This window comes from Ictidomys tridecemlineatus, chromosome 2 (assembly GCF_052094955.1).
Source record: "Ictidomys tridecemlineatus isolate mIctTri1 chromosome 2, mIctTri1.hap1, whole genome shotgun sequence".
NCBI lineage: Eukaryota > Metazoa > Chordata > Mammalia > Rodentia > Sciuridae > Ictidomys > Ictidomys tridecemlineatus.
Window position 1 is genome coordinate 138,176,345 of NC_135478.1, and position 27,415 is coordinate 138,203,759.

The 27,415-nt window shown below is 39.1% G+C and overlaps 1 gene segment (V, D, J or C); it reads left to right on the plus strand.

Annotated features, from left to right (window-relative positions):
• The first annotated feature begins 11,599 nt into the window (after positions 1 to 11,599).
• Positions 11,600 to 27,415, plus strand: part of LOC101954873 (T-cell receptor gamma chain C region C10.5-like) — a 37,428-nt gene continuing 21,612 nt past the window's right edge. Inside the window, 1 exon segment of the C gene segment in view lies at positions 11,600 to 12,028. Within this exon segment, the coding sequence occupies positions 11,729 to 12,028 (300 nt within the window).

Here is a 27,415-nt window from a genome sequence, read left to right on the forward strand (position 1 = left end):
GGAGATGATCATAGCATCCATCTCACAGGGCGGTAGAGAGGATTAAATGAGATAATTAATGTAAGAAAACAATTAGTACAAATGTCGGACAAGGATCAGTTCCTTAATGGCTATTAGATGCTATATTAATCTTAAAGGTCTCATTAAATATTATATGTGACACTGATTTCAGATCACTCTTCCACATGACATATGTTCATGAAGCTGGTTTTTCACAGTCCAGGGAGAGCACAAGTGTATTTCCAGAGATTGCTCTGTCTCATACCTGCCAGCAATGGAAATCTAGTTCCTCCTTGGAGGCACCTAGATTATGAATGAAATGTGAGTTCTCTGAGTGATATTCTAGTTAGGGACATCTTAATTAAACACACACACACACACGCCCATGCGCACACACAATACTCTAATGTTTGTGAAAATGGCATGTTAAATATTGTTAATAAAATATTTTAACAATTGATATTTTTGCTTTATTTTTTTGTTGAGAAACAAATATCAGGTTTCTTACCTTAGCCCTAAAACAATAGCAAATGACAGAAAGACAGACAATGAGAACCATTTCTCCCCCAAACACAGATGATGACATGCATACCAGGGATATCTTTCCAGATGTTAACATACTAACCCAAACTGCTCAGTTCGTGTGCTGCAGGAAACCCCACTTTCCTGCACCACATGAACTGCCTCTGCTCATAAATGCAGAAGATCATGAAGAACTCAGGAAATCACCTGACCCTCCACTTCTCTGAGAAACCAGAAGAACCACACCCCTTTTCACTGACCTGAGACCTCAGCTCTCTGGACCCCTCACTTTCTCACCTTCTCCCTGGGCAGCCAGCCTGGCAGACGGGATGCCACTCCTAAAAGCAGTCATCCTCTCCTCCCTCTGGGCTTGTGAGTTGCCTCTTCCTCACTTCAGTCTCTAGGAGAGAATGAAGTCATTCTTTTCTGTAGCTTCTTCACATATCATTTGTTCATAGGAATCTCTTTTCTTTGCAGTTGTACTTGGGGAATTGGAGCAACCTGAAATATCAATTTCCAAAGAAAAAGATAAGAGTGCCCAAATGTCTTGCAAGGCAATCCTCCGGAGCTTCGATAGCATAGACATACACTGGTACCGAGAGAAACCAAATCAAGGGTTAGAGCATCTAATATATGTCCGGATAAAGTACAATGAACGTCCCTTAGGAGGAAAGAACAAGAAATTTGAGGCAAGTAAAGATTCTCCAACTTCCACTTCAGTATTAACAGTAAATTTCCTAGGAAAAGAAGATGAAGCCACATACTACTGTGCCTGCTGGACGAGCACAGTGTTAGGGTTGCCAGAATGACTTACACAAGAACCACCCACCTCCTCACATAGGCAGCCACAGTGGCTGCAGAGCTGGGCGCCCAATCTGAGCCTCCCCGCCAGCACCACTTCCAGAGTTTCCCAGGGAACCTCTTGATTCTGCTCTCCTAGAGAGCCCTGAATGCTGTCATTAGGACTGAAGCTGCATGATTTCTGATTAAATCAGGCAATCTGGGAAATCTGAAAATACAGGATGGATGGCTGACCACATAATAAAGTTGTTTTTTGTTGTTATTGTTATTTGCTTGTTTGTTTGCTTGCATTTTGGTTTTATCTTACTAGACTATACAGAGAATTTCAGTAATTGAATAGTTCAAACTGAAGGCAGGAGAGGGTTAAATGCCTAGAGAGATGTCCACCTATTATATAAATATTTTATGTGACTTGTCATTTTCTCATATTATGCCTGAGCATTGGGTGTTTTCAGAGATAGAATGATCTATCATACATAATATTATTATCATTATCCCAGGGCTATTCTGATGAGATCTAATGACCATTATATAAGTAAACGATGAGATATCTGTCATATCTGAGAGACCAAAGTACAATTCTCAGTCCACATTCCGCACTTGTGGCTGGGAGAAAATGAAGCCTGTTCCAGCTGTGCTCCCTGAAGACCTTGTACTTCAAACTTCTGCTAAAGATAACCAAAAACCCTGAATAATAGGAACTGACAGTTAAAGTGAGAAAATATCACTTCCCTGCATCACAGAGAATACAAAGGTAATTTTTCTCACAAATCAGCAAAGTAAAAAATGATTTCTGACAATTATTGTGTTTATTCTATGATTAGGAGCTAGATGGTTAAAATCTTTTAAGGAATACTGAGACAAAATTTTAAAAGTTAAAATATGAAAAGTGCTCTCCAACCTTCTTGAAGTCTCATTCAAACAAGGTGGATAGTAATGAAAAATTCTTCCTTCACAGATGTTTCTCACATTGGTTTCTTTATTAATTGGATTGCTTACCACATAGCAACTATGCATACAATTTACCTACACACTTGAAATAACTGCAGCATACTCATACTCCATTTCTCCCTTCCCAAGATCAGCAGAGATGCTGCTGAAGCTCAGTGAGGGAACACCAGGGGGCTCCAAGGCCCAACACTTAGGACCTCTTGTCTAAAACCCTATCCCTGCTGATTCCTGCTGACCCTGGTGAGTCAGGGTGGCATTGACCAGAAGGACTAAATCTTCACAGCCTCTCAATTAATGAATGAAGAGGCACAAAGGAAAGAAGAGCATTGAAAAGAAAAAAGTGGTCTGAGACCATGAACCGTATTTTACAAAAAAGTGAATGAAAAGATGCAATAAATTGCCTGCAATATCTGCTCACTATTTCATGCAGGTTATTTCCTATAATCCTCAAAAGAGCAATGAAGAGTCCCACTGCAGCAGCCCCACAAGTCACATCTCAGCACATGAGGCACCTGGACATCTGAACAACCTCTGAGATGTTTATGGGGGTGGAAACTTGGTTACACAGTGAAGTGATGCACAGGAGGGAAAGAGACACCTTATCTACATGGCTTTAGGTGACCAAATACCTTTTAGCCATTTAATACAGTTTTTGAAGAAATATAAGTAAAAAGGCATATATACACCACATATTTTCAAGGAAAACATTGAACACAGAAAAGGTTTATATGATATGCTCTCAAGCATATATATATATTTATGCAAAATGTATGCAAAAAAGCACATGGCAATTAATTCTCCAGTGTTTAAAGAGTGGATGTCTTTGAAAGGATGGGTGATTTTAACTTCCTTTTTGTACTTTTAAACACTTTATGCATTTTAACAAAAAGCCTTTACTACATATAAAGATATATATGTGTAAAGTCAACATTTTGTTGATGTATATATTTAATAACAAAATTATTCATATAAAAATATAATTGCATACATAAGGCACACTTAAACCTTCTATTTATATTTTCCCACCTAATCATGTCATTACTCTATGACTCTCAAGGAAAAAATAATAATTTTATAAAAACCATAAACCTTCATAGTAACAGTGATTACTATGGATCAGGGGGTCCAGAAATTCTGTTCATGTCCAGAATTAGCTGGTTTATAAATAAAGATTTATTGAAACATGAGATTCCTTATTTGTTTCATATAAGCTACAGCTGCTTTTGTATTGAGTTCACAGTTGAAATAGACACCCACAAAACCTGAAATATTTACTGTTTGGCTCTTTATAGAAAATATTTGTCAGTCACTGTCCTAGGGTAATATACTGATGAATGACTTTATTTTATGTTTCCCTATTTCTCAGTGTTACCTCAAAAACCCTTTGCCACGTGACCATCGTGTTCCCATATTAACTATGTGACTTTGCATAAATTCCTTCATATAACTTTATTTTTTAAAAATTTTTCTCATTTAAAAAGAATAACATAATGATAGCATGAACTGTGGCAAGGATTAAAATAATGCACATAAATCTCTTACAAGTGCTTGGACCACACCTAATATTCAATTATTGAAGCATTACATTGATCATATGGGTTATTGTTACATATTAGAAAATAAAATTATTTAGACTAATATTCTAAATCCCTGGTGCTCAAAGTTTGGTTTGTAAACTAACAACATCTTCTTCACATGACCTTGTTAGACATGCAGAAATTCAAACTTTAGCCCAGTGCTACTCAACCTGAATCTCACAAGATTCCCACATTACTCCAAGGTACATTACTTATTGAGTAGGGGGAATCCAAGTGCCAGGCTATTCAAGAAATGGATGCACAGCTCAGGACAATTAGACACTGATACATTTCAAACAAAAAGCAAATATGTCCCAACTATCGCATGGCATGGCACTCTATGTGATTTTTTTTTCTTTTAAATAAAGCTCACAGCCCTAACTGAAGGAACCATTTGACTTGAGTATAAAGAGATATTTATTAAGAAATTAATTTGTACACCCCCTTCACCACCACACACATAAGCACATACACACACAAAACCCGATTTACCATGAGGGAATATAATTTGGAACCAATATAATTGATCCAAATTTTTTTTTTAGAGAGAGAGAGAGAGAGTTTTTTTTTAATATTTATTTTTTAGTTATCGGCGAACATAACATCTTTGTATTTGGTGCTGAGGATCGAACCCGGGCTGCACACATGCCAGGCGAGCACACTACAACTTGAGCCACATCCCCAGCCCCCAATTTTTTTTTTTAAATAAAATGGACTCAAGGCTTATCAGATTTACAGTTGATGATTGTTTCCAATATCTATTTACAAATGTAAGTGAAAGTGGTTCAGGAACATAATGAAGAAGTTTCATCTCAGGACAAGACCAAGGCAGTACCATCAACCTGAAAACTGAATTTCTGAGGGATTTTCATGTTTCCACAAGGCAGACAAATTTCATCCAGGACTCTGCCTCCCACATTTGTGTTCAACCTGCTTCAGCTCTGAGTTCCCTAGGCTTCTGGCTTCTCCTTCTCTGCAGAGGACCTGCTCTCAGTGGCCATATGGGGGCACTAAAGAAGTGGGCAGAAGCAGAGAGGCAGAGGCTCCTCCCAGCTCCACTCTGTGGGTAAACAGCTGGGTAGTCTTCTCAGGCACTTCCTCAGTTACTTCTCCCTGCCTCTGATGCAGTCAGGAGGATCAGCTCTCAGTCACTGTTGGAGGGATCCCTTCCAATTTGAGCAGGATTTGAGTTTTGGGAGGTGTTTCTTCTCTTCTGGTCCTTTTCTTTGTAAGCCCCAGGGAAGAAGGCATGCTGTGGGCTCTAGCCCTACTTCTAGCCACCCTGCCTCCTGGTAAGTATGTGGCACAGATGCTCATAGGATGTGGTTTTCTCCAACAAAGGCCATAACGAAGATTCCATTACATCTTTGCTGTTAATTATTATTGTTGTTACCATTCCAGGCAGTCAAACATCTTCTAGTTTGGAAAGAAGAATGATGTCAGTCACACGTTTACCTGGATCACTTGTGGCAATCACTTGTAACTTACAAATCACAGATAACTACATCCACTGGTACCAATTCAAGGAGGCAAAGGCCCCACAACGGCTTCTCTACTATAATTTTTTAAGTTGCAATTTTGTGGAGGACTCTGGAAACCCATCGGGGAAATACATTGCTTATAAAGGTGCAGATGGGAGATGTAAATTTACAGTAAGAAATCTGGAAGAAAGTGACTCTGCTGTGTATTCCTGTGCCTATTGGACTAGCACAGTGATTTAGATTGGTCCTTGTGTATACTCAAAATTGTACTCTGTTTCTGGTATACCACCTAGACCAATCCCCATCTCACTTCCTGCCATGAACTCACTGTACTCTGAACAAAGGGAAATCATGAGCCTGAAGCCCAACTCCCATCCTCTATCAATCCCCATAACAGCTATGCATTGCCCCCAAATGACTCCTAAGACCAAACTCCCAAACTTCTATCTCTCATCCTTGGCCAAGCATCCTGGCACACAGCATCATTCTCTCAGCTCTCCTAGGGCGTGTGGAGGCACATTCAATCTGTTGACTAGGAACACAAGGTCACTTGGGATTGATCAGTTACAGGTGAAAATTAGAGGAGAGTAGAAAGGAAGCAAAACAACTTGCCCAAGACCACACAACTTTCCTGCTGAATTTCAGAGCACTGAAAATCTTCAACAGGACCTGTGAGTGACAAATTCCAATGATAGCCCACATAGGGAGCAGGCAATTTGGGCAGAAATTACTTTCCAGTGCTTCTCCTTTCCTCAAAGCAAACAGCATACTTATGTCTCCATTACTATAGAGTTTCTAAATGAGGCCTTAGCTAGGTCTACTGCCATACCTGGCACCTTGTGTCCACCCTGGTTCTCCAGAACTGTTCAGATTTTAGTGAGTTTCTGCCTTGATTTCCACATTTCAAAAGCTGAGAATAATACTGTTTATTTCATTAGGTTACTTTTAGGATCTAATATAACTGAGGTAACAAGTCAATCATGCCACTGCTCCAGCCCCTTGCACATCAAGGGGGTTTGAGAGTACAGGAAGTGTCCCACCACATTTCCTCTTTGGGCGAGTATGACTCCAGCAACATTTTTAAAGTTGATTTCTCAGAACTCAAACTATTTATCCTCTTTCCCTTCACCTTGCAATTAGATTTGTGGATATCCTCTCTCTAGTGCCTCTTCCTCTCTCTCCTACTTCTCTTATCAATTACATCCTTGCACAAGACAGGAATTGGCTCAGGCCCCACCTGGCCTCCACCACCCACCAAGCTGTGGCTTTTGGCAGCACTTTGATACCAGAGGTCACCCTGAGATTCTGTCAGGAACAAGAGTCATGTCAGGCCTCCTCACTGTCCTCTGGGTCCTCTTGTTTCCAGGTAAGTCTCCCACCTTCTTGCAGAGTGACATCTGCAGCGGCTTCCAGGCTTGGGGTTGCCTCTGCCTCAAGGTTTTCTCCTTCAACGCGGGGCAGCCACTCATCATGCTGGAGCAAGCGACCCAGGTCCTGGCACACAAGGAAAACTCTGTCTTTCTGCAGTGCTTGGTCCACAGCAGGGTCAGCTACCTCCACTGGTACCAGCAGGAGGAGGACCAGGGCCCCCAGAGACTTTTCTGGATGGGTATGTTCAGCAGGGTTGTGCAATGGGATTCAAAATCTTGAAATCAGGTAGAATCACAACTGTGAATACCAGGAATGGCAGTAGCTATTCTCTGTTGGTGTGGAAGGTAGAAAAGGGTGATGAAGGTACATACTACTAGGCGACCTAGAGCAGCACAGCCCTGGGGACCAACCCACACCCCACACAAAAAGTTCTATTCTCCTTCCTGCCAGGCCTTGGACATGTTCACTAACTTTTGGTCTCTTCGGTTTCCTTGTGGCATGAAAGTAGAAAAAACCCACTCCTGGCCTTCAGCCCCCTGGCTCTACTGGTGAGCCCCTCAATGCTCCCACCACAGATAAGGGGATGAGGCCAAAGAGAGGTGAGTTCTCAGGCTGCCACAGACTCTATGTGCAATCCATTCAAAGAGACCCTCTTAAAGGGCCCCCTCTTCAAAGGTTCTGAAACATGTGGAGGATAAGCAATGCTGATCCATACCAGTGCCACTGGTTCCAAGTGGTTTTTGAGCACTTGAAACACTTGAAAAGGAACTAGGGAAAAAGTCCAAGCTGAGATGGACTGTAGGGCTAAAATATAAACCAAACTTTGAAGACTAAGTGTAACAAAAGTGAAATAATTCAAAAACATTTATATTGATTGAATGTTATATGATTATATTTTAGACACCTTGGATTAAATAATAATAGTAGTAAAGCTAATGTAGCTAGTTCTCTTTACTTTTTAATGCAGTAACTAGACAATTTTTAATTTGTGGCTGATGTTGGTGATGTTTTTACCTATGGATAATTTAAGGGAATGACCATCTCACCCAAAGAATGCACAAATAAAATATTTGACATGAGATTCTTGAATGAAAGACCTTCTGTATTTACCACCAAATGGTTGAAAACACTGAGACAGGGAGCTTACTCTTAATTTCCAGCTTCTAAGTTCTTGTCCCATAGACCCTTCTCACATGACATTAGTCAGTAGGAAGCTTAGGTAACAATATTGCCCAAGTCCAGCACCCTTATCCATTGGAGAAATAGTGCTGAAGCTGATGTTAGGAGCTAATCCTCATGGCAGGGTGATGTGCGAAACCCTGGGGGAATCGCTGGGTCCTTTGCCCTCCACTGCTCCTTGAGCATCGCCCAGCATGGGACATGGAGGCACCCAGGCTTCTCCAGAGTCAAGTTCTTCGTGCTGTTTCCACTTTCCACAAATGGCTGCTAAACCATGTGACTACAATTTCTGTAATAAAGCCAAGTCATACAAATAAGATATTGTTGTGTCTGTCTTCATACAAACAACCAGCTTCTTTAATAGAAAAATGAATGGAAAAATAAATAAATAAACCTGTGTTGCCAATCCTCCAGCACCTAAGAGGAAACTCCTCTGCTGATGTGTGTGAAGAAAAACAACAATGAAACAAAAATATTTTTGAAGGTGTAGTTGAAGGTAAACACTTTTTTCCATTGAAGATCTGATATTTATATAGGAATTTATGAAAATATCAATAAAATAAAAAAGAGATTATGAGTAGAAGGGACAAATGATTTCCAAGAAAAGTGATCCTTCAGGTTCTCATCTCATTGTCTCTCTCTCTCAACTTCTGTAGAGATGTGTAACTACCATATGCCTGATTTCTAAAAGAGCCCCATGATCCTTCCTGCACACAAAGTCCTAAGTCAAAGCTAAGTCCTCCCAGCATGTATGAGAAGTGATGGAAGGAGAGGCGCTAAAACTTACTTTTTTTGTTGTTTTGTTTTCAGATTATTCCTTCTGTTCTTATTCCTCAATGTGCTAATAATGCCAGATGGGTACAGAAAAGAGAGGCCTTGTGCACTTCCTGCACCGCTTTCAAGGTTGGCTCCAGATAGGAGTGAATTCTGTGAATTGCTGGTGACTACATGTGGCCAAAGGAGGCACAAGTTCCTCAATGAGCTCTCTACAGAACAACATACTTCCTTTTGCCCAAGACACCAAACTATGAACCTTCATTCCTCATTGATGCTGCTCTAACCTTAGTGGATTCTGTGACCTTAAGCAGGTCCTAGATCCTATAGACATTAATGTATTAGTTCAAAAAGAAGATAAATTTGAAAAATTGGATCTCTCCTTGGACTCTATCCCATGATTTCAGTTTCAAAGGCCAGAGTGAAAAATTAGCTATTATTTGTGTGAAAATCTCAGGGAAATATTTAGATACCAAGTATTTTTTTATAATGACTCCATCTTTATGGTAAATATCGCTAGACATGAAAGTGTTTATTTCTAAGTAGTGGTACCAAGTTATTTCATTCTCATTGTCACTTTCTGTGTGGGAGACTTGTTGCTGGCCTGTCTCTTCATGAGAGATTAGTGTGACAAAAGCAGGACTAGTATATTTCTAATGCTCAACTGGGCATATTCAGTGAAGGCAACATGACAGATTCTGACAGAAACGACTATCAGGGTTTGTTCTCAAAACCTTTCTTCCCAATTTTAGCCTAACAGTAGTTAGGGCACTGATGCAAACCCTCTACCTGAGCTAACTTATTTATGCTTCACAAATGTCCAATAAGTTGGGTCCTGATTTTATTCTTACCAGAGAGATGAGAAAAGCAGAGGGAGGTATTCAAATGGCACAGGCTTTGTAGGCAGAAAGAACCAATATCAAATCTGTCAGTGACAAGTTGTGATAAGTTGAGTCTCACTTTCTTCCAACTGGGCCTCATGGAAATTACACTACTTTACATAGTTCAACATGAGAAAGGATACAGAGTGCTTGGGACATGTCATCCCTTGGTATCTGGTATTTTTGTTTGTTAATTTTACAGGTTATATTTTAAATAATGATCTTTCACTGAATGAAAAGAAATACTTCAAAGATCACTATTCCACTCATTCCTTCACTTTTTTTCTATTCTACAAATAACTGGAAGTAAAATTAAATAAAGCATAGTCTCACTAACTCCTAATGGTTCCCAGATGAGTCTAAGAAGAGAAAATAATAAGCAGATAACCCAAAAATTGGGAAGAAAGCTTTTGAGAGACAGAGACACTAAAGGCACCACTAGAAAGCAATTGGAGGCACATTCACCCCAGACTTCCTGGCTGAGAAGATTCCTGGAGGAGACAGTGCCTGAGCCGAGTCCAGAAATGAACAGGAGTTCACCAAGTAAAGTGTGATATATAGGAGAACATCTGTGGATTGAAGTAGTAATATTCATAAATGTGGTATATTCAGAGAAGAACAGATGTGGAACTTGAGCTTAAGACAGAAAGGAAGGGAGGAGATACCATTTTATAGAGGCCTCATGTTCTAGCAGCTCTGGACTTGATACTCAGAAGCAGAGTAGAGCAGCGTTAAGAATTCTAAGCAGAAAACGAACTAGATAAGATTAGTACCCAGGTGGTGGGTAAGAAAGTGGTAAGGGCCAGTGTTTGCAGAATGTGAAAGATGGAATGGAGACAGGTGAGAGCCAAAACTTGTTTAGGGAGTAGAATCCACAAAAAATGAACTGTGAAAAATTAGAGGAGAGAGTTGGGGAGTTGGGGCTGACTGGCATGCATAGTCTGGCTTGTGCAAAGTGAGCAGCAGTGATGTTCCCTGATACAGTAGGAAAAGATGAGTGGCCAAGAGGAATGATCAATCTGCTCTGGCTCTGTACATATGCAGTCTCCTGATGTCTGATGTGAGCCAAACTTGAAGTCATCTAGTAGTCAGTTAGACAAGTGTACATGGAGCTCTGGAGGCAGGTGGGGTGAAGATGGGTGCCTTCTTTTCTCCACTCTAAGATAATTAAAGATAAGTAATTATCTTATCTGAGGCAGAGTAGGTAAAGTAAAAACAGAAATCTAGACAACCATAAATTTTAATGGGCTGATTGGGAAAGAGCGGTTTTAAAAAATACTCTAGCACGGATAATATATCTTGGATTAGAGAAAGAAAAACAGACAAAAACAAAAGCAGTAATTCAGAAAGAGGGAACACTGCTTCCTAGAGAAGAGACTGGGGTTTAGCACAGATGTATAGCTCTGGTAGCTGGGAGAGGACAGAAAGATAAAACTTAAACAGGGGCAAGCCATCAGGAATGGAGTATTCAGACCCAGAAATGTGGCCAGATTCCGCAACCTACAGGATGTGAGAGTTCACTAGCCAATCAAAGTCTCCACCTGGGTGAAGACAAGCTCTCTGTGAAGACAGCACAGCCTGATTACCCACCACTCTGGCTGACAGCTCAGTGGGGTTATTGTATTTTTATACTGTGAAAGATAGTGTTTGAAAACAGAAAAGGCCAAGATCATGGCTATGACTCATCTATCTCTGTTAGACAGCTCCCTACATCTGTATCCCAATAACTAGGTCCCATGACAAATGGTGGGTGTTGAACGACACTGTGTGAATAGGTGGTCTTGTAGTTCTGAGGTGGTCATCTGCTCCCCATGATCAGATGTAAGATGGTGAACCTTGTCTACCCACCTTCAGGGTGCAAGTGCTAATAGGTGCTGAGGACCACCCTTTACCACGAGCATGCTTTTATACAGTCTCCTGGGTAAATCACTCATATGGTGATTTTACACTGGAGTTTATAACTTCCGTATTTTCTCAAAAGGAAGTTTTACCTAAGAATGTCCAAAGGCTCAGCCTCATCTTTTCGGAAATATTTACTCTCTCCCACAGATCCTCTAGGTCACATATGTTGGCTGCCTCCTCCAAATACTTTTCACTGATTCTCTTTAACTTTGTATTTTTTTAATTCAGTGTTTTTATTCTATTTTTGCAAACTATCCCCTGCCCCTCTTTCCTCCAGTGTTTGTATACAATGCAGGTGACCCAGGCAAATTCAACCTTTGGTACTAAAATGATGTCCAAAGTAGCACCACTGGAGTGTGTGGTGTCTGGAATAACCATTTCTGTCATGTCCACACACTAGCATCTGGAAAAGACCAGCTCATGCAATGCAGCTCCTGACATCACTGTTGTCACCTAACAACACTGTCAATCTGAAACCAAGCACTACATTAGGCAAACTTGAGGTGGACAAGATACCTGCAACTTCTGTGTCTGCCCTCACCATTCCCAATGCAGAGAAACAAGACTCAGCTCCATACTATTGTGCCTTCTGGAAGGTGCACAGTAGCAGACCATCAGAGCCATCTCAGTCAAAAGCAATCTTTGATTCTTCATTCATTATTCGGAATTGGACAATGACAGTTTCCACTAGCAAGCCTTCATACAGTCTCCTAAGTGGTCTTTCACATGGTGATTTTGCATGAAGATTCCAACTTCTATATATTCTCAAAGAGGAGGCTTCTACATAAGAATGTGCCGATGCTCAGCCTCATCTCTTCAGGAAATTGTTTTCTCAGAGACCTTCTAGATCATGAATGTTTATTCATCTGGAGATAACCTCCCCACTCACTATACTTGTTGTTATTGTTAATATTTATACACATTTTAAATATTTTATATAGTTTTAGATGGACACAATGTCTTTATTTATTTATTTTTATGTGGTGCTGAAGACTGAACCCACTGCCTCCCACATGCAAGTCAGGCGCTCTACCACTGAGCCACAGATCCAGCCCCCAAAGCACACTTCTCTCTCTCTCTCTCTCTCTCTCTCTCTCTCTCTCTCTCTCTCTCTCCCTCCCTCTCTCCCTCCCTCCCTCCCTCTCTTTGTGATGCTGGGGAAAGAACACAGGGCATTATAAATGGGAGGCAAACACTCTACCAGCTGAGCTATGTCCCCAGCCTTTTATACAAATTTTTGTAACTTTGTGCTGATCAATTTGCATTACCTTAAGTATCTCAGATCTCCTTATCTCCATTGATTAGAAGATGGATATTAGATAGCATAGCATTCATTGTTCTAGAGGCTGAATTTTAAAACACATGGCCTAATCTTACCACAGCCAAGGCAGACTACAGTGACAAACATAACATATGCATGCCATGGAATGGTGATTTTTATGTTAAACAAAACTTATGATAACTCCTGCTGATTAGCACAAGGAAAAGTCCCTGGTACTCCTCCTGGACTCAAAGTATCATTTCCTGGATAGAAGAAGCCTGTGTATGTAAAAGTATTTTGGAAATTTTAAACACCTTATCAAAGTACAACTCTACACTGTGTACTACCAGAGAAATGAAAAGCTGTGCTCCATTTGTATACAATGAACCAAAATGCATTCTGCTGTCAAGAATAATTAATGAGAACAATTTTCAAAAAGTACAGAATCATAGTTTTACTTTAACAACTTTTATTCCAATAACATCTCTACTAGAAATTCTCTTCCAATGATAGACAGATTTCTTATTTCACATTGTTTTCTATTGACCTGGTCTACTCAATTTGAAACTTCCTAATTATCTCAGAGAGAAGGTAATGGTCACTCTTTTATTTCCAAGATGTATAGTAATGGTAAATGTGCTGGGAGAAAAAAGGATGGAATTCCTATCCACTGAGCTCCCATTGACTGCCACGTAATGTGCTACCATGTTGAGAATCTCAGAGGATCATCATAAAATCCTACAAATAAACTTGTACATAGAAGAAAGAACTGGTGCTTAGAGGTGGTTGGTGACCTACTGAAATGGAGTTTATGAGATTTTAATTCTACTCTTAGGCCACTTTGAGTACCTTTAGAGTTTATTAACTTTGTAAGAATATACAGTGGCATTTGAGGGCAAATCTTGACTGCCGCAGACCTACTGCCTGCCCAGCAGAGACTGATAAGGACAGAATGAACACTAATCAAGAAGCCATGGCCACCTTGGGCACAAAACAGGAAGTTGTTTTTTTCTGCAAATACTGGTGGGAAAAGGGCTAAGAAACCACATACCATTTCTATTCTTGAGAACTTGCCATAACAGGAAATGTCACAAGTGGAGTACATAGAGAGGTGTCAAAACACTTTAGCCTAGACATAGGTCAATGATCAAAACATGTAACAATGATCATGCTTGAGAAATATAGTGTTCCTCTGTTTTTTTCTCTTATATAATCTATGCCCCTCCTACCCCTTTCTCTATTAAAGCTAAGCCAGAAGATTTTAAAACCCATAGAGGATGACAGATGTGACCAGAATAAATTTACTGTTTGAATTAACAGTGAGAGAATGTGTTTTAAAATCAGGTGAATTTTAAGGCAAAAAAATGGTTTTCTGTAGTCTGAATCCCCATTCATAGGTCAAACCAGGCAAACTAACAGCACACAATTTCACTAAAGGTGCTGGTCACAAAAGATTCTTCAAGTGGTGTCAGTGAAGTCCATGTTCACCCAGAGACAAGGGGAGCACCTCCCACTATGCAGTACTATAAGATGATGGGGATAGTTAGGGGACAGAAAATTAAGTAAAGTTCCTTCCTTGTTCCCTAGCCTCTGGGGGTCTCATCTCAGGACAGAAACTCCAACAGAACACAAGATAGAGGGATGGAGAATATGAGAGCCTCAGTGGCTGATCCTACCAAGTTACTGTCTACAAATATGCAAAGAAATGCTTTAAAGTAGACAACGAAGTGAAGTTTTCCATTATTATTTTGTAGCTCATTGACTCAGATTTTCTTTGGTGAACATCTGTTGATATCAAGATTCCACAGTAAGCGGAAGTGATTTGGGACAGGTGACGCTGGCCCCACTGTTCTCATTGCCACAGTGGCAATGAGAGGAAGGCTATTCCTCTGAAGCCTAGTGGGAAGTGTAAGTGACACAAAGCACAAAAGCATTTAGAACAGTGTTAGCCATTCCTCAATGGATATTAGGTATAGCAGTAATAGTAAAGATTTACAAAAGTAAAATTGAACTTTTCTTTTAAAAAATCCAACTCTTTAACAGTGTGCAAGTGAAAACTCCAAAGTTGTCTCATCTAGTGCTCAAAAGAGCTTCATGGAGCAGTAACAGAGTATCCATAGAGACATTTCCATACATATATACAATGTGTAATGATCAGATCAGTACAATTGGCACGTCTATACCTCAGACATTATTTACTATTTTGGAGACATTCAAAATCCTTTCTGCTTGTTATTTTTAAAGATGTAATTAATTGCCAACTATAGTTATCCTACTATGCTAATAACATTAAAAGTAAGTCCTTCTACCTAACTGCATCTCGTATCCATGAACCATGTCCTCCCTCCCTCCCTCCTCTACACCTTTCATAACCTCTGCTAATCACTATTCTAGTCTCTACTTCTTTCTTTTTTTTTTTTTTCCTTTTGGTACCAGGGATTGAACCCAGGGACTCTTAACCACCATGCCACATCCTCAGCCTTATTTGTGTGTGTGTGCGTGTGTGTGTGTGTGTGTGTGTGTGTGTGTGTGTGTATTTTATTTAGAGATAGGGTCTTGCTAAGTTAGAGCCTCGCTAACTTGCTGAGGTTGGCTTTGAACTTGCAATCCTCCTGTCTCAGCCTCCCGAGCCACTGGAATTACAAGGGTGCACTACCGCACCCAGTTGTTAGTTTCTACTTCTTTTAGATTAGCTTTTAAGTTTCCACATACAATTGATAACACTGACATCCTTTTAATAACAGGAGAATTTTAAAAGGTACTAAATATTTGCCTCCTTTTGCTTGACTTATTTCACTTAATACAATGTTTCCAGTTCCATTCATGTTGCTGCAATGCACAGAACTTCATTTACTCTTATGGCTGAATAATATTGCATTGTGTACCTGTACTGCCTTTTCTTTACTCATTCATCCATTGATGGGCACCTAGGTTAAGTCCATGTTTTGCTTATTATTCATACTGCTGCAACAAACAGATGAGTGCAAATGTTTTTCAAAATGCTGATTTCTATTCCTTTGGATATATATCCAGTAGTGGGATAATCCTTTGTATTCATAAATGCCTAGAGAAAAAATTAAAAGAAAAGTATGAGACAGGTGCCACTGTTGACATGTTTTTAAATTTTAAAATAAATACCTTTATTTTATTTATTTATTTTTATGCATTGTTGAGGATCTAATTAGGACTCTCATATGTGCTGAGTAACCACTTTGAAGCTGAGCTGAGCCCAGCCCCGACTTGACATTTTTATCTCATTTTACTCATATTTTCATGAACAAATGATGATTGTTTATCTTATCTGTTGTTCTCATATTTACCATTATTGAGTTATTTGTCAAATGGAGATGATCATAGCATCCATCTCACAGGGCGGTAGAGAGGATTAAATGAGATAATTAATGTAGGAAAACACCTTGTATAAATGCCAGACATGTACCAGTTCCTTGATGGCTATTAGATGCTATATTAATCTTAAAAGTCTCATTAAATATTATATGTGACACTGATTTCAGATCACTCTTCCACATGACATATGTTCATGAAGCTGTTTTTCACAGTCCAGGGAGAGCACAAGTGTATTTCCAGAGATTGCTCTGTCTCATACCTGCCAGCAATGGAAATCTAGTTCCTCCTTGGAGGCACCTAGGTTATGAATGAAATGTAGGTTCCCTGAATGATATTCTAGTTAGGGACATCTTAATTAAACACAAACACACACACACACACACACACACACACAATACTCTAATGTTTGTGAAAATGGCATGTTAAATATTGTTAATAAAATATTTTAACAATTGATATTTTTGCTTTATTTTTTTGTTGAGAAACAAATATCAGGTTTCTTACCTTAGCCCTAAAACAATAGCAAATGACAGAAAGACAGACAATGAGAACCATTCCCTCCCCCAAACACAGACAAAGACATGCATACCAGGGATATCTTTCCCGATGTTAATATACTCACCCAAACTGCCCAGTTCATGTGCTGCAGGAAACCCCAATTTCCTGCACCACATGAACTGCCTCTGCTCATAAATGCAGAAGATCATGAAGAACTCAGGAAATCACCTGACCTTCCACTTCTCTGAGAAACCAGAAGAACCACACCCCTTTTCACTGACCTGAGACCTCAGCTCTCTGGACCCCTCACTTTCTCACCTTCTCCCTGGGCAGCCAGCCTGCAGACGGGATGCCACTCCTAAAAGCAGTCATCCTCTCCTCCCTCTGGGCTTGTGAGTTGCCTCTTCCTCACTTCAGTCTCTAGGAGAGAATGAAGTCATTCTTTTCTGTAGCTTCTTCACATATCATTTGTTCATAGGAATCTCTTTTCTTTGCAGTTGTACTTGGGGAATTGGAGCAACCTGAAATATCAATTTCCAAAGAAAAAGATAAGAGTGCCCAAATGTCTTGCAAGGCAATCCTCCGGAGCTTCGAAAGCATAGACATACACTGGTACCGAGAGAAACCAAATCAAGGGTTAGAGCATCTAATATATGTCCGGGCAAAGTATAATCAACGTACCCTAGGAGGAAAGAACAAGAAATTTGAGGCAAGTAAATATGCTCAAACTTCCACTTCAGTATTAACAGTAAATTTCCTAGGAAAAGAAGATGAAGCCACATACTACTGTGCCTGCTGGACGAGCACAGTGTTAGGGTTGCCAGAATAACTTACACAAGAACCACCCACCTCCTCACATAGGCAGCCACAGTGGCTGCAGAGCTGGCCGCCCAATCTGAGCCTCCCCACCAGCAGCACTTCCAGAGTTTCCCAGGGAATCTCTTGGATTCTGCTCTCCTAGTGAGCCCTGAATGGTGTCATTAGGACTGAAGTTGCATTATTTCTGATTAAATAAAAAAATCTTGGAAATTAGAGATAAGGCTGCATGATTTCTGATTAGATCAGGCAATCTGGGAAATCTGAAAATACAGGATGGATGGCTGACCACATAATAAAGTTGTTTTTTGTTGTTATTGTTGTTTGTTTGCTTGCATTTTGGTTTTATCTTACTAGACTGTACAGAGAATTTCAATAATTGAATAGTTCAAACTGAAGGCAGGAGAGGGTTAAATGCGTGGAGAGATGTCTACCTATTATATAAATATTTATGTGACTTGTCATTTTCTCATATTATGCCTGAGTGTTTGGGTGTATTCGTAGATAGAATGATTTGTCGTACATAATATTATTATCATTATTCCAGGGCTATTCTGATGAAATCTAATGACCATTATATAAGTAAACTATCAGCTATCTGTCATATCTGAGAGACCAAAGTACAAATTCTCAGTCCACATTCTGCACTTGTGGCTGGGAGAAAATGAAGCCTGTTCCAGCTGTTCTCCCTGAAGACCTTGTACTTCAGACTTCTGAAAAAAAAAATCCTGCATAAGAGGAACTGACAGTTAAAGTGAGAAAATATCTCTTCCCTTGCATCTTGCATTCTTGCATCTATAGAGAATACAAAGGTAATTTCTCTCACAAAAATATATATGTGTATACTCAACATTTTATTGATGTATATATTTAATAACAAAATTATTCATATAAAAATATAATTGCATACATAAGGCACACTTAAACCTTCTATTTATATTTTCCCACCTAATAATGTCATTACTCTATGCCTCTCAAGGAAAAAAATAATTTTATAAAAACCATAAACCTTTATAGTAACAGTGGTTACTATGGATCAGGGGGTCCAGAAATTCTGTTCATGTCCAGAATTAGCTGGTTTATAAATAAGATTTATTGAAACATGAGATTCATTATTTGTTTCATATAAGCTACAGCTGCTTTTGTATTGAGTTCACAGTTGAAATAGACACCCACAAAACCTGAAATATTTACTGTTTGGCTCTTTATAGAAAATATTTGTCAGTCACTGTCCTAGGGTAATATACTGATGAATGACTTTATTTTATTTTATGTTTCCCTATTTCTTAGTGTTACCTCAAAAACACTTTGCCACATGACCATCGTCCCCATATTAACTATGTGACTTTGCATAAATTCCTTCACATAACTTTAATTTTTAAAATTTTTCTCATTTAAAAAGAATAACATAATGATATTAACTTGCATGAACTGTGGCAAGGATTAAAATAATGCCCATAAATCTCTTACAAGTGCTTGGACCTCACCTAATCTTCAATAACTGAAGCATTACATTGATCATATGGGTTATTATTACATATTAGAAAATCAAATTATTTAGACTAATATTCTAAAACCTTTTGCTCAAAGTTTGGTTTGTTAAACTAACAACATCTTCTTCACATAACCTTGTTAGTCATACAGAAATTCAAACCTTAGCCCAGTGCTACTCAACCTGAATCTCACAAGATTCCCATATCACTCCAAGGTACATTACTTATTGAGTAGGGGGGATCCAAGTGCCAGGCTGTTCAAGAAATGGGTGCACGGCTCAGGACAATTAGAAACTGATCTCATTTTCACTGGATTTTTTGTTTAGGGTCCTAATGTTTTGGTAGAAAATGTGAGCCAACATTTGGTGATCTGAGGCCACCAAATGCAAGGCAACTTGCAATTTAATTCACAAACAACACATTCCATTATCCATGTGTGTGTATGTACTTTTACTCTCATTTTTAAAGTTCTTTGCAAAATCATTGCAATTATTCAGTTATTATGTTATATACCAACAAACACAGGTCTTTTTTCATGGCCTTGACTTTTAGATTCACAGTGTTGAGCACAAAATAAATGTCCTCATATCCTTCAGGCAATGTTGCTACTGAAAACAAAAAAAGGAATTAGCAGGGAATTGGAGAAAGGGAGAGAAAATGAAGATCATTGATAGTACATCCACCCACACTCATCCAAAACTTAATAGAAAGGGTTCTTCCCTGACATACATATTGTCACTGATGCTACGAGATGATCCTGAGGGGCTATGTTGGGGGATGGTTAGGGACAACCATTTAGGAATTTTGTTCTCTTTTCTCTACAGAAAGACTCTCATGGAATGCACCTGACTCATTAGTCTTCTCTCACAAGGAGAACTCCTGGTCATTCCACACTTAGGGACTAAGTGTTGCAGCCCATATAGCTAGCTCCTTTTTGCTCAGGTCTCAGATTCTCCTAGGAAGTGTCAGAATTATGTGAATCCAAACCAGGGAGGCTATACCTATCAGGATTTCATTTCCCTTGGACTTCTTCCTATGTAGGTGCATATCCCAGGATCACAACAGCCATTTGTATACTATCACTTCCTCCTTCCGGGCACTCCTCCAAATCCTTTACATATAAATCCTCATCTTTGTGACACTTCTTTGACATTATCAATATCATGATTATACTTTCATAGATAAATGACAGAGGTATAGAGATGTTATTTAATTTGTGGTCACAGAGCAACTAAATGGATAGGGAGGGGCTGGTTTCTACTAAGGCTTTCCTTTTAACCACCTACTCTCCTGCCTCTGAAACAGACAAAATAAAATTGTCATCTATTATATGGTCTGTAGAGCCACAAGAATCTGGTACAAAAATTTTACTAGAAATTATTCATGAAATAATAATGGTTGAGTTACACTATTTGGAAAAAGTTTCTACTCCTGAGCATGAAATACCCGGAATTTCCCATCATCTTCTTAGGCATTGCCTCTAGGACCCCAACATGCTCATACAGGGAGATCATAGCGAATCCAGACAAGGTGCCCCCTTTGGTACTGGCTATACGATGGGACAGCAGCCACTGCTTAAATTAACTCAGACTTACCCCATCCCCTGTTCATTTAAACAACAACAACAAAAATAGTGTGATCAATGTGTAGCAGAAGGCACCAGGTGGAATCTAATTTCAGTTGAGAGAAGGAAAGGAGGCCACAATAACTTTTCCCAGATGCATCTCTCATATCTCCACAAAATAACAAGTTGTGATCTACAGAGAGATAGATATAAAACCCAAAGCCCCAGGACACTAGGGAAAGCCAACAGTGGCTGAGTAGGGGAATAGGACAACAATACTTATGAAGGCTACAGTCTCAATTCTGTGTCATGTTGTCTGTTTCAGACAGAATTTTAATGAAAATATCAGAGAACTTCCTTTCTTTCCCTATCCCACCATCATGCTAACAAAGCTCAAGGAAAATACCAGTGGAACATATGGGGGAAGATAAAGCCTTGAGAGAGACTTTCTCAGGGAGAATAAGAACGTGGTATGAGCAGAAAAACCTCCCCCTCTCTGTTTAAACAACAAGCATGTGGCTTAGGGACCATGCCTGCCTTAGGTTGTCCAATAGTACATATGGTCCTTACCCATTATTGGATAAGCTGACCTCAAGGCGTCAGCCTCCTGTCTTAGGTTGGTACCATTGCAATTGGATCTTACCCGTCACTGACTACAGGTCCAGTATACAGCCACACCTGTGGAGAGGTCTTTGTACCAGTGGGGGGGGGGGTGTTGACGTTCTTTGCCTCACCTCTCTTGGTCCCCAAATTTTAGCTGAACAATCATGACAAGCAGAAGTGAGGAAGATACACCAAGCCAATTGACAGCTCCTTTTGGAAAAATTGTATCACCAATGATATCATCAGCAAAAATACCCCAACACTACCACAAGTTACTGCACCAACAGAGAGTTCACAATGCATACAGGTGAGTTCACAATGCATACAAGAGATACATAGTCCAGGCAAGTTCTGCAAGCAGTTCAGTGATGGCTATTGCCGAAGCTGTAGATTGGTTTTATCTTTGTCTTCACCAGCACTGGGAGGAAGATAGGAATTCTGGCAATAATGGCTAAAGAAAAAATTATGTAACATTCCAGAAGGCACTAAAAGAAAACAATTTTCTTAACAATTTACATTATCTTGAAGAGAATTATTAAATATAATGAAAAGGAAAGGTGAAAGTAAACAAGCAGATCTGTTAACCTCCTTTTTTGTTCACATATTAAAACAATCCTCAACAGCTTTTACCTAATTTAAATTAAACCATTTAAATCACGTGAAAAAAAATTTGGATCTATTTTTTCATGAGCATTCATCATATATGATATATGGACATACGTACATTCAAACATATAACACAAAACACAAGTGTGCACACATAATATAATACATACAACAGATAACATAATAGTAAAGGCCTTATAACTTTTTACAGGTGAAATCTCCATTGCAATGTTTAAAAATTCTATAGTCAAAAAATAGAACTGATCAGCAAAACATTAACCTAGGTCTGTATGAGCTCAAAAAACAAAATAGAACTTCATGATATGGGAAAGGGCAATAATAAAATAGATATTGAAAAAAGCATCCTGGTTCTGTTGCAGATGTAAGAATAGCCAAACTGGAGTTCTGGATATCAGCTGTAATGGATTTGAGCCAAATCATCTTCTTTTCGGTCTGTAGAAATTGCTTTGGTTAGTCTCTCTGGAATCCAAATCGACTGCTGTTCTCCCTGTGGAAACACACAAACAGAACCCAGACTCCGGACAATCACTGGGTCAGGACCTTTCCATTGTCCTGTTAAAATATCCATCCAAATTACCTTAGGCTTATGTACATTTTTTGGACACATATGCCTTTCCGCAGCACTAAGCCCTGATGAATCCAAATTTAAAAAGTTTAGAGTAAAAAGGGTTATTTTAAGTTTATCTTTGGGGATTATATACCCCTTCCCAATTCCTTCTTTTTGCTTTAATAAGTACATTTTAATAGTTTGATGAGCTCTTTCAACTATGCCTTGTCCCTGTGGATTGTATGGGATTCCTGTTATATGAGTAATGCCAAATGTTGAGCAAAATTGTTGAAAAGAGGTAGAAGTATAACCAGGGGCATTATCTGTTTTTAACTGTTTTGGAACACCCACAGTGGCAAAATTTTGTAAGCAATGAGCTGTAACATCTTTAGTTTTTTCTCTAGCATGAAGGGAGCTCATCAAAAATCCAGAAGAAGTATCAACTGTAACATGCAAATATTTTAATTTTCCAAATTCTGGCAAGTGTGTGACATCCATCTGCCAAATATGGTTAGGTATCAATCCTCTAGGATTGACTCCAAGATTAACTTGTGGTAAAAAGGTCACACAATTTTGACATTGTTTTATTATTTGTCTAGCTTGTTCCTTAGTTATTTTAAAACGCTTTTGTAAAGTATTATCATTGACATGAAACTTTTTATGAAAATTTGTAGCTTCTTCTAGTATAGAGAAAATATGTATGTCACGTGTACTTTTATCTGCTAAATCATTGCCCAAACTAAGGGCTCCAGGCAATCCTGCCCTAATATGTCCTATAAAGAATGGATCTTTTCTGTCCCAGATTAGACTTTGTATAGTGGAAAGTAAAGAGAAAACAGTAGAGGAAGGGGAAATCCTACCAGCATCTTCAAGGGATACTATAGCATTAACTATATACTGACTATCGGAAAATAAATTAAATACAGAATCTTTAAACATACCAAGTTTTTGGCAAAGCAGACAATTGAGGAATCCCCGATTGAGCAGGTCCCATAATAACTATCTCATTATTAATGGCTCTTAAATCTTGCAATAATCTCCATTTACCAGATTTCTTTTTGGTGCTGATAACACCAAGGTCGCGGGTTCGATCCCCATATGGGCCACCAAATGCTGCAGTCTGGCTGGGCACAATTCAGGAGCCACTTGTAAAAAGAAACGGACTTTATTTTTAGAACCACTCACGCCAATCAAAACAGCTCCTCAGGAAAACCTTCAGAGCCCAACTGCCACCACTGGCTTCCCACAAGCTTCTCTCACCACCACAAGCCTCTCCACCTCCTACAATCCTCCTGCTCTTGAGGCCAATTGGCTGGGTCACGTGGGCAGAGCCAAAAAAGTCCCCCAATGAGCAGCTCCATAGTCTGAAAGGACAGGGAAACAGCCCAATGAGCATCACCGCAGAGGAGCCAATCAGCTAGATGTTGCTGGGGCCGCTGTGAGCCAATCATCAGCTGGCATTCTGAAAGTTTGCTGGGGCCCCTTCGGCTGTGGCTCTCAACACCCTGATCCTTAAGAACAAACTCCATTCTTGACAACTTGGCTAAAACAAACTTCAAACCAAATTGAACTCCTGCCTAGAGTGACACAAACTTCAGTCTAAAGGCCCAGCAGAAGGAAATGTGTGTGCATTCTTAATCATAAAATACATTTACCTCAATATCTACTGTCTTAAACAACAAGTTCAGCTCTTAACCAAAAATATAACAAAACCACAGGCTAGGAGAAACATAGCCACAAAGAAATCATAGAATCACTCAGGTAAAACTCATGTGTTTGAACTACCTGTCAGAGAATTCAAAATAACTATGATGAACATGTTAAAGTCTCTAGTGGAAATGATGGACAACATGAAAGTTCAGATAGATGACTTGAGCAGAGGGGTGGTAATTCTTTAAAGTAAGCCAAAATGAAAGAAATAAAAAAGTAAAGTAACAGAAATAAAGAATGCCTTTCAAGGGCTGATTAACACACACAATAGAGAGAAGGAAAGAACTAGTTAACATGAAGACTGGCCACTAGAAACTATAAAACAGACAATGCAATGAGACAGAGAAAGCAGATCATCATGTAAGACCAGAGCAATAGACAGTATCATATTTTCAAACATATTTGTAATAGAAACCCTGAAGCAGAAGAAAGAGAAAAAGGAGCAGAGAAATATATTTGAAAAAAATAATGGGTGAACATCATAATAAAATAATTAGTGAACATCAAACTACAGAGCCAAGAAGCTCAGAAAATATCAAGCAGGATATATATATATATATTATATATATATATATATATATATAATATATATATATATATTATATATATATATATATATTTGTAAACCTTGGCATATTATATTTAAACTATAGAAAACAAAAGATAAAGAGAAAATCATGAATGCAGCCATAGGGGAAAAATAGTAGATTTTCCATTAGAAACAATGAGAGCAGGATTACATTGGAATGAAATCTTTAAAGTGTTTTTTTTTAAGTAACTCAGTATAGAGACTTTCTCAGATGAAAACAAACCATACAAATTAACAAAATGAAACAGAATTCATTGTCAGTAGACCTACTCCAAAAGAAACATTTTTAAACATTGAGGCAGAAAAATATTATGGGTAAAAAATTTGAATATAAAGAAAAAAAATAATGAGTCTTAGAATTAAGTGAAGAAGGAAAATGAGATCTTTTAAATCCTACTTTTAATTGTTCTAAAATAGGAGTTGACATTTTTTTTTCTTAAAGGCCCAGATGATAAATATCTTCTGTTTTGAGGGCCACGTGGTCTCTGTCCTAACTGCTCAACGTGGCCACTGCAATAGTAAAAATTCCAGGTCACTTTTACATCTGAAGGGTTATGAAGCTGAATGTCAATGGATGGGATATCTGTTGGAGGTCCCATACTAGGACCTGTGGCCTTTAGAAAAGGGACACAGCCAGCTTGTCTTAGTTTGGTTTCCTAGAAGGTGAGCCTCAGGTACAGAGCACAGGTGGTTCCTGTGTCAGGTGCAGGAAGATCAGCGGGAGAGTAGGGGATGAAGCAGAGAAGGAAGAAGACAGGAAATGGTGTTTTAGTGACCAGATAGAAAGTGAGCACTGGAGCATCTCAGAGATCCCAAAGCTCAGTGATGAATTAAGTTAGTAACCTTCAGCTGATGGGTCTTTGCTATGTCCAGAGAGCCACTTCCTCTTTCTTCATCACATCACAGTTTTCTTCTGTGATTGGTCCATTCCTTGGCTCCCTCTCAGGACAGATGATAGCAGAATGCTGCTGGCAGATTATTGCTGTTCCAGGATGTTGGTAGTGGTAACCCTGTAAGTTTCTGAATTACACTGGGCAGGATATATCATCCCATTCATTGGAAGAGGGGCAAGGGAAGGTGCTCATATTCTGACACATTCTGACAGCCACATGGTCAGTGGAAAATCCCACCAAGACCTTGTATTCTTCAGGAAGAAAATGCAAGCCTCAGACCCCAAGATTTGTAAAAGTAGAGAGTAAATACATAGTATTTTAATGAGCTTCAAATTTTACAATTTTGCAAAATTGCCATTTTTTTTTCTGTTTTTCAAACAGAGAAGTGGAGACATTCTCATCACACAGTTTATACCACACATGACCAAGAAAAAAAATGAATGCAGCATTTCATGAATGCCAAAGATATTGCCACCTCAGAATATACCAAGTGGCCCTGGAGGACATGGGGATGTACTACTGCACCTGCTGGGATACATTCTGTCAAAATGTTAGAGTGTCACTAAAACCTTCCCAAGGATGGTTCCACCAGTGCAAACACACACCTCCACCTTTTCATCTTCCCTGTGACCTTGGTCTACGGAACACCTTCCTACACTCATGTGTTCTGAGCAAAGTCACAGCAGAAGCCTAAGGGGCCAGGTTGTGATTCTTCCTTCATTCGTCTCTGCATGGTCTTCCTCACCCTCTGGGCCTAGGCTGGCTCTGTAAGTATCCTGAGTGGTCTCTGCTTCCGCATCTGTGCAAAGTCTCCTTGGGAAAAAGGACATAATCCAGGCTCAAGGTGATATCTTGACTTTGCGTGAATGATGGAAGAAATGAATGAAGGAATGAATGAATGAAAGTTCTTTTTACATGAGGTACTCATTTCTTTCGGCTGACCACTCAAGGACACAGTAACCTAAGAAAGTTACTAGAGCTTTTCTTTCTGATTCCCCTGAGGTTGAGTGTGAAGTGTTTCACCAACCTCCCAGGGCTGCTGAGAATTGCATGGAGTCTTATCTGAAAGTTCTTAGTTACTAAGCATTGTATTCAACAAATCCCAATGTCTTTTTCATTATGATTCAGTCACTTTTCTGAGCCATGTTAGCCGAAGTTGGGATACTGAACAACTCTTAGAATATATTACGTCTATGTGGACTTCCAAAGCATCTAAAAGTAATCGTTAATTCAGAAAAACCAAGAATTATGAATGGATGTTAATGAAACAAAAGAATTTTGTACAACAATTTGCTTCATTCAAAACACAGTATAATAACATAAAAGTATATATAACTACACTAATCATTAACAGTTATCAAACGAAAATTTGGGCAAACATCTGATTTATAATTGCACTTATTATTTCATAGGGCTGTAGAATTATTATCTCCTTCATTAATATATGTCATTATGAAATTTGTATTCCATGCTCATGATAGTCTTGCATAGCTAACTCTGCTTTTATAAAATGTTGCAAAGAATATCAAACTCAGGGAGTGAAAAAGTGGCCCAAGATAGGTGACTTTGAAGCAGAACTTGAAGGACCATAGGGAGAAAAATCTCTCTGGGGTAGGTGACAGTGCATTAGCTTAACACACTATTCTAAGACTTGATAGTTCCTTTATACCAGGAACATGATAAAACATCACTGACCAGAACCTCCATTGGTTCGAAAACAAGACCTTCCCTTCTGGCTCCACTTCCACAGAGCAAGGGCTGCTACTGTATCCAGGTCCTAGTTCACGTTCCTTGTGGTGTCTGTTGTCACTAGAAATTGAACTCCCTGGATTTCTCTTGTGTCTCAAGACATGGGATATTGAGTTGAACTGTCTTGTCCTGTCATTATTTTTATGTTCAGAATCAGCAGTTTTTAATACTTCTGATTTTTCTTTGGTGATTTCAAGATGGAGACCCCAAAATAAGAATATCTTAGTATCAAATAACCTTTACCTGAATACCAGACAGAGTAGCACACATCAGTCACC